Source organism: Dermacentor silvarum, chromosome 3 (assembly GCF_013339745.2).
Source record: "Dermacentor silvarum isolate Dsil-2018 chromosome 3, BIME_Dsil_1.4, whole genome shotgun sequence".
In the NCBI taxonomy this organism is placed as follows: domain Eukaryota; kingdom Metazoa; phylum Arthropoda; class Arachnida; order Ixodida; family Ixodidae; genus Dermacentor; species Dermacentor silvarum.
Window position 1 is genome coordinate 7,685,533 of NC_051156.1, and position 8,459 is coordinate 7,693,991.

Below are 8,459 nucleotides of genomic sequence, written 5' to 3' on the forward strand. Positions count from 1 at the left end.
CGCTGCGCAGACTACACAGTTGCAACCAGAGTACAAGCCGCCCCCTCCCTCCTGCACTGCCTTCCCGCTTTCCTTCCTTGTGTGCGATTTGGCTCACAGTCACACGCTTTCTCTTCCACATGCAGCATACGGCACCTGGGAACGATGTTATCGCCCTTTGACTTTATACGGAACACCGCAGCGACTGCGATAGCAGAAATGCGTCTGGAGTGTCCGTATCATTGATATCACATTTATATAGGAATGGCACCCATACACTTGCACAAGACCCGCGTTCATGAAGTGAAACGTTGCTGTAATTTTTTTAATCGCTTACCGAAGGAACAGTGCGTCTTATACACCGGTGCGACTTATGTTTTCTTCCAGAAAAACTGCCGTTTTGAGGGGGGTGCGACTAATAGACTGGAAAATACGGTACACTAAGACCTCGTTGATACCATCCCATTTTGTACGATTTCCTGGCACCAACGTTTGCGATCGAGAACTAAAAAAATGACCCAATACAGTTATGCTTCTTTTTTACCAGTTAGTATGTTCCCGGAAAAAACTATCTTTTGGCACCAACGTACAGTATATCACTAAACTGCGATCGTATGGTATGTTTTTCGCCCACTAGATGCCATGTAAACAAGGAAAGGTGTGAGGCTTGCACTATCGAGAGCGGTAGGCACCCACAACGTTAGTTTCCCCATAGTACCCGCCCGCCCGTGTCACATGAAAATGCCACCACACACTCGATTTCCTATTCTACTGCCAGCAAATCTCCTCGCGGGTCATCGCATGTCGCCATTCACAGCTATCGCCGCGAACCCATTGCAATAAACATCACCTATCCACAGCGCATGTGGCATAAGAAGCATACTGCATGCTTTTAAATAAGCGATAACCTAAACACACGACCGTTCCATGCTGCAGGCAGCACAATGTGAGCGCCATGTTTCGCTCTGGTGGTACTGGGGCATCGTATTCCGACTCCACCATTTTTCACCAGCTCGATTTCATTTTGGTTTCCCAGGACTCTTAAAACGACAATGCGCGTCTCGGGTCACTCAGGCCCCACGCTCGATGCACATTTCCATCTCGTGATGCAACGATTCTCATCGAGTGGGCACATCAAACTTTCCTGCCAAAATTGTCCGCCCGAAGAAGCTGCTGATCCAGGCCAAGTTCAAGGAGCACCAGTGTAAGCTTGCCAGAGCGACAACGCACATCTCAAGCCCTCGGGCACCACCAGATCGGCACGCATCGGCATCTCGTGCTGTAAAGATCCGCGCAATGCTTCGCATTATGAAGATAACTACAGATGAGTTTGCTGGAATTAAGTGACTTGAAGTCATATGTTTTCCCAGTTAGTACATTTTCTCTCGCATTTTCTTCCAGTATATACAGTTACACCTGGATATAACGAAATTGACAAATTCCCGAAAAACTTCGTTATAAAGAGGATTTCGTTATATTCAGGTTCGGCACGAAAATTCGGAAAAGAAACGCTTACCGTATTTACTCGATTCTAACGCGCCCTCGATTGTAGCGCGCACCTGTTTTTCTTTTTCGTCGAAGCACTCATCCTTGGAATGTCACACCAGGTACTGGATGCGTGGACGCATGTCGTTTCGCACAAGCGCGAGGCGTCGGAAACGAAGAGCGAGCGACACGATGGTGTCGTAGCGTCGTATAGTGTCACCTAGTGTCAGGTTAGTGAAGTGAAGCGCAGAGACTTGTGAAGTAACCAAAGAGAGGCGCTGCCAGCGCATTGAAAAAAAAAAACGTTTTGGAAAAGGAGAATGCCGGCTTGGCCAGCTGCAGCAAGCGGCAGGATCAGGTTTGAATTAAAGGAGGGAGAAAGGTCACACCTGCAGCGGCAAGATCGCCGGGTCGAGGGATGCAGGCTCGCCTCGTGCACGCTCGCACGCACGCACACGTGCGCTCACTCTCGATTCGCATTCGCCGTAAATTCGAGCGCGCCAAGTGCGATGCCGCCCCTCCACACTTCACCGCGACGGAGAAGGTGCTTCCGGTTGCTGCTCGCGCAAAAATGACAAAATTTGGGGAGAAATCTCTAGGTTGTCGACGGGGAAAATTTGTTATTTCGAGGGGGTCTCACGCTGCCACTTCGTTACGTAGAGGTCTCAAATACATGTGCTTCTATGGAGTAATGGCAGGGAATAGAAAAACTTCGTTATATGGAGGTTCGTTATAAGCAGGTTTAACTTATGAACAAGTCTGCCGTAACTTAGAAGAATAATTCAATAGTATGTTTTTAAATGTCATTGACATGTTTTGTCCTTGCTGAAGCTTTCAAGAATTACAAAGAAACATGAGAAGACGCTAAGGCATGCGCGGATCCGGGGGGGATGTCCGGATGTCCTGACCCCCCCTGAAAAGTTGTGTGTGCAGCGCCAGCATATAGCACGTGACAAACTCGTGAAGTCCTTCTTCGCTGTTACTGTTCTTTTGCTCTGGAGAGACAAAAAAGGATCAATGAGTATTAAAGAGAACCTGTCAGCATGTATAACTCTCATCATCATTAACATCAGTCGCAATCTCAAAGTCAGACTCCCCACCCCTTGAAAGAAACCTGGACCCTTGCCTGAGCTAAGGATCATCGCTAAGGAGCGTTTTCATCGCCACAGGCGATGAAAACGAAGATGATAAGTCTAGTGTTAGCAAGACAAGGAGGTGGTAGCAAATTGGTGTAACTGATATTCTAGTTGAGTCTAAAAGACCCCTTACTTGATTTTGGCATTGCAAGCAGACAAGCGTGATGCACATATGATGCAGTGACAATTGTTTCTCTGAAATGTTCACCTATGCGCACACCCAAAAATGCACGACATGAAGTGCATGAGGCGTCTGCTTGGTGCTGAGCAACTGAATTGGCTCTGCAGTTAAAATTTCTCTAAAGAAAACACAGTTATCAATTAGGATTTTATTGATATTTGAAAAAGACGAGATTGGGAACAGAGTTTTAGCACTGTGGTAATAACACTGTAGGCTGCTGAGCAGTTTGATTATTTCAATAATGTCTCACTGAAATAATCAAACTGTTCAGGAACCTACATCATTATTACCACAGTGCTCAAACTTTGTTCCCAAATCAGTGTTTTTCAAATATCAATCAAATCCAAATTGATAACCGTGTTTTTCAAGAGATTTAATTTTTTAAGTGCAGTGCCCATTCAGTTATGAAGTTCTAAGTGAATGCCCACCAAGTTAGGCATCTCATGTCCCACATTTCTGGGCATGCATAGCAAAACACAAGAAATGGCTGAAAATTTAAATAAAAACCTGTGCATCTTCCTCCTCGGAATAGCCTGTCTCCCCACTATGAGAGACAATGTCATAGTTTTTGCCTCCGTGTCATGCATTGTATTTGCAGTGCACAAATAGCAAGCAGCAGTCCTACTGCCCATTGGCACATGAAAGTCCACATAAAAAGGCCAAACAACAAATGCTAAGCATTTTATTAAATGTGGATCAAAAGGCGCATATATTTTTTAGAATTTACTAGACAATGTAGACAACACTAGGAAGAAAAGAGTACATTGGTCTTATTTCTCAGTGATTTCCAATTTGTTTTCTAAATTCTAAAAGATTATGAGTCACCTAGCATATCTCGCAAAAAAATCTTATCTTGCCAAATTCAAGCAAAAACAGCAGCACCCGCTGAAAACACTTCATCCGTGGGATATCCAGATCATGTCTCAATATCCATCCACCGCTTCATAGATAAACAGCTATCCAATTTTAGATATCCTACCAAGGATATCCTAAGCATATTGCATCTGGACTTTTTCCAGCGCACACATGACTACTAGTTGTCCTGCCAGAGGCTTTGTCTTACAGTTTCCTTGTTAATTTTTACTCATGTGTTCAAATTATGATCCGAAGCTACCATGTCTAGAGCTCATGTGTACATCGTTCATTTTCATATTTCATGATGCAGTTTTGTTTCAAAACGTGAGTTAGTTCAGTGTGCCACTTATGCCTGGCGGAAGGCTCAGAAGAATGAGGAGTACATTGTACTTGGGGGCTCGCATGTGCACACATATATATGCATGCATGCAATGTATCTGAACTTTCTGTATGGACGTTATGCCGGTTGCATCTGTCACACAGTGTCCGATGTGAACAGAACATTCACTATAGCAAACACTGCTCGAAAAGCCCCGGCACATACCTGCAATGTGCCCAGCATGTCCCCACGATGTCCCTCACACAAATGCAAGGGATGTCCACAGGAAGCGGAAAGTGCTGCCAACCAAGCATGTGAGGGACATCTGCAGGACAAATTCAGCAACCCCAGAATATCGATATTCTTGCAATGGTTCTCCACAGGATATCCACTGGATGTCAATGCAGTCACTGGGCAGTAAGCACTAAATATTTTTTTAAGTTGTTGGATTAAAGATGCACGTGTGATTATTTCTATTTCTGTCCGCATTTCTAGCCTTCACTATTCCGTCCTACTGAGGAAAGTGCCTCAGCAAAGCCCCCCCCCCCTCCTTCTCTGGTGCTGTGCAGGACGTCCAGCCACTGAAGCCACTGAAGACGAACCTTGGGGAACTCTTCCACACACAGAGGAGACGGATGCAGCCTTTCGGGAGCGGCTGAAGAACATGGGCAAAGGTTTGTTCCTCTGCATTCCCTCACCCTCTGACAAGGGTGCTACTGCTTTGTACTCCATAATCTTTGTACTCCGTATCTTTGTACTCCATAAGAGAGTACAAAGATACTGCTGCACTGGGGGCCTTACAAACTTGCGTGTGCAGACATTCGTCAGCCCTTTTTGTCTTTTGTGCAGGGAGGTCTGCATGTTGTAGTAACTAGCAACAATGCTTTTTTGTGATTGAAAGAAGGATTGTATACAGCTGTACCTTGTCTTATTTATTTATCTTCAGTGCCCACAGGGCATTACCGAAGAGAGTGGCAACATCAAGCAAGTACTACAAATACAAATATCAGGACACGACATGCTCTTCAAGTGGATTTTTGCGGTCACTCAGATCTGTAATAGTAGTCTTATACAAAGCCATACAAAGCCAACAGATCTGTTGCTACTAACACAAATCGAGCCCTTCAGTTCCCCTTCTTATCGTTCATTATAACAAAGCCACATTCACTACGAAAATAATCTCTTAACATCCGATATTCATTATAAACACACACTGATATCGGCAGAAAAAAAATGGTGATCAGCTCCATGAAAAGAGCAAACTCAAGCATGATACCTTTTGTGTTCTAGCAAATGGTCTTTCTTTATGCCATGGTAGCAGCATGCCATGCTGTTGTGCGACGTGTGAGAAACGCTAAATTATAAAGGCACTTGTCATCATTGTTACTACATAATGATGTAATTAATGCAATGACTCAGGATCGGCTTTGCTGGCTTGCTGGTTGCAGGTCAGCCAAGCCAAGCCGCTGGGCAGGATGCACGCTGCATCTAGAATGTGGCATTTCAGGTTGCTTTTGCTGATTAAATGAAATTTTCGCTACCAGAATACTTATTTTGAAGTATGTTTTTTTTCTTGGCTTTTTTATAGGAATAGAAAACTGCACTGAAATAAAGCACCACCAACCACAATTTAAAATTTACTTCATTATATCCAATAATTTGTTATATCCATGTTCATTATATCGAGGTTTGACTGCATTTTATTTGGTAGCAGCTACAAGTTTTCAATCGTGCTAAACCGCCTGTTTGGACTGGCTTGTTGAAATTTTAATGCATTTTGTTTAATTGCATGACTAATTAGTTCTTCTTCTTTCTGGTGTTTACGTGCCAAAACCAGTTGTGATTATGAGGCACGCCGTAGTCACATTACTAATTAGTGCACTGAGGCGTACAGTCCTCTGCCACAGTTTCAACTATTTCCAATATTGTATTTCTCTATATCTATATGATAAGAAGCCAACAAACATTAGCACCAAGGACAACATAGGGGAAATTACTTATACTTTCCTAATTAAATTAAAGAAATGATAAATTAATGGAAATGAAAATGGATGAAAAAACAACTGTCCGCAGGTGGGGAACGAACCCACGTCTTCGCATTACGCGTGCGATGCTCTCACCATTGAGCTACCTTGGAGCCGTTTTCCCATCCACTTTCTGGGGTATTTATGTTTTACAACTAGAGCTAACCCTGGGAGTGTTAGCCAGCGCCACCACTCACAAACCTGACTATATGACTATATAGTCAGGTTTGTCTATATATATATATATATATATATATATGACTATATATAGATATAATGACTATATCTATGCTCATTTTAACACTGAATGCACATATACAATTCACTCCACAAAGGTGGCATTGGGCTTGTTGACTGTTGGCTGTCTGTCCTGCCATTACTGAGCATGAAGACATATACAATAGACTTCCGTTAATTCGATTCTGGTTCATTGGATTATTCGGTTAATTCAATCCCGACCAAAGGTCCCGGCCGGCACCCGTGCATTTCTGTGGGCCCAAAATTTTGTTATTTTGATCCTAAAATTAGCCTTTGCCGGATTCGAACTTGATCAGTCAGCATGCATGCGCCTGACCCCTATGGTGGTCCCAATAGCTTTGCTGGCAGCGTCTGTCTCGGCCGAGCTTAGGCAACAGCGAATGTGTTGAACACGCGTCATCTCTCGTCGAAAACACCTATTTTCTGCTTGCCCTAGGAAGATTTTCAAGCAATAAAAGCAGCTCAGAATATCTTATTACAATAAATACCGATACTTACGCGCTCCGTTATTTCCCTAAGAAAATTGAACCAAAAATTGCGTTCGTGGCGTTTGTATGCTTTGCCGCATAACATGGCTGTATTGCGGCAAAGCTGATTTTAAAAGATTGCGCGGCGAAGCTGACTTTAGAAAAACCGGCCGCCACTGTGCAAAGCATATTAGACCCTTGCCCATTTGTGTTGCTGAAAAATCGGGTGTGCGTTAGATGTCTTTTTTGTTGGGAGCTTTAATGATATCTACATTAGTTGTCTGCTTTGGACACTAAGAAAGTGGGCACACGTTTGATTCGGGCAAATACTGGCGAATTAATTTACGTTTTTTTATGCATCTTGTTTAATTTGACCCGCCGAATAATTCAGTCAATTTCATCGGTCCCGTCAGGGTCGAATCAGCGGAAATTGACTATATAAGCTTGTTGATGAAGTGTCTAGCATTTTGGTTTGTTTCGTCATTGTCATCACAGTATATCTACAGGTAGATGTATGAACAGTGTTGTTGAAGAAGATGCATGTTCGATAAGATGGAAGAATAGCCAGAAGAAGCGCAAAAAGCTGAAAGATCGCAACCTGTGCAGCAATTAAGCTATCGCATTTACAGCAACCCGATGTTCCCGTAAAGACGTATGACCATAAGCATAAATGAACAATGCTGTCTGTGAAAATCTTACACGCCCCATTCGCTGATTTTAATTATGCTAATGCAGCGATGTGTGACTTCTTGCTTTCCTTTCATTCTCTGTCGCAGCATCAAGACGGAAGTTTGCTCAACTGGCTCGACTGTTTCATCGGACCAAGAAATGCCACTTCCGCCAGATGTATCCTTGACTTGTGGCGTCACTTTTCTTGCTTTGTTAAGCATCATGCTTTTGCTAATATGTGATGCACGAAGTGTTGGGGACAGCACAATTCCTTAACATCAAGCTTCCAGGCTGGGCGATGCGGCCAACCCGTCGCGTGACAACTTGCTGCTACACGAGGACCCTGGCTCATCAGAAGAGGATGCTGAAGCACGGCTTCACCAAGAGCAGCGACAGGCACAGGTCAGCTCACTGCAACTTTGTACAAGTTCATAAGTTGAAAAAGCATTTCGGTGGTTATTTTGCTGCAGGTTTCATCGCAAATTTTCACGAGTGCCATGCCCACTTGGTAGCCATGGATGAAGTTCATCCTTCATCACCTTGACTCTGAAGGGTGACCATATAAGATGCAATTAGTTTACTTTTGTCCCACGTGCACATCACATGAGCACTTTAGTTCATTGAGCCTACTCGGCGGTTCAAATGCCTGCTATGCAGAACAAATCATTTAGTCAGTCTTCCTCATGACTAAAATGAACTGCCCAGTAACATTGTTAATAAGGGTTAACTTGAGAAGTTTAAGAGTTGATAATTAACCATTTGAAACTTTAACATTTAATGTTTCAGATATGTTCTTTACATTCTATTGTAAGTTCTCACTTACTGCTGTGTTCTAATACATTTCTTTATGTGCCTGTAGTTTTGTTATGCATTTGTTTGTGACTGTTATTATGTGCTATTTTCTTTGCTCCCCCCTTATATATATACACCTTACAAGGCCTTTAACAGCTTAATAAATGGTAATTGTGAAGAGTTGTAATTACAGCGTGTCCATTACGTGACATAAAACCTAGCTGTTACAAACAGCACAGAAATTTAAAGAATGTGCTTCCATCTTAAAGCACCCGCCTTTTTGTGTCCGTCTTA

At 43.2% G+C, this 8,459-nt stretch overlaps 1 protein-coding gene across 4 annotated transcripts in view; it reads left to right on the forward strand.

Moving 5' to 3' along the window:
* LOC119445293 (CUE domain-containing protein 1) overlaps positions 1–8,459 on the forward strand; it is a 123,629-nt gene that overhangs the window by 83,002 nt on the left and 32,168 nt on the right. For 3 of the 4 annotated variants that reach the window (XR_007465857.1, XM_049663201.1, XM_037709605.2), the window contains exons 7-9: positions 4,525–4,629; positions 7,481–7,550; positions 7,664–7,775. Coding sequence is in view for 3 of the 4 variants with exons in the window: in XM_049663201.1 (XP_049519158.1) it covers positions 4,525–4,629; positions 7,481–7,550; positions 7,664–7,775 (287 nt within the window). In the remaining variant the exon portion in view is untranslated. The remainder of the gene's footprint in view (positions 1–4,524; positions 4,630–7,480; positions 7,551–7,663; positions 7,776–8,459) is intronic. The other variant, XM_037709606.2, reaches the window with a different exon arrangement.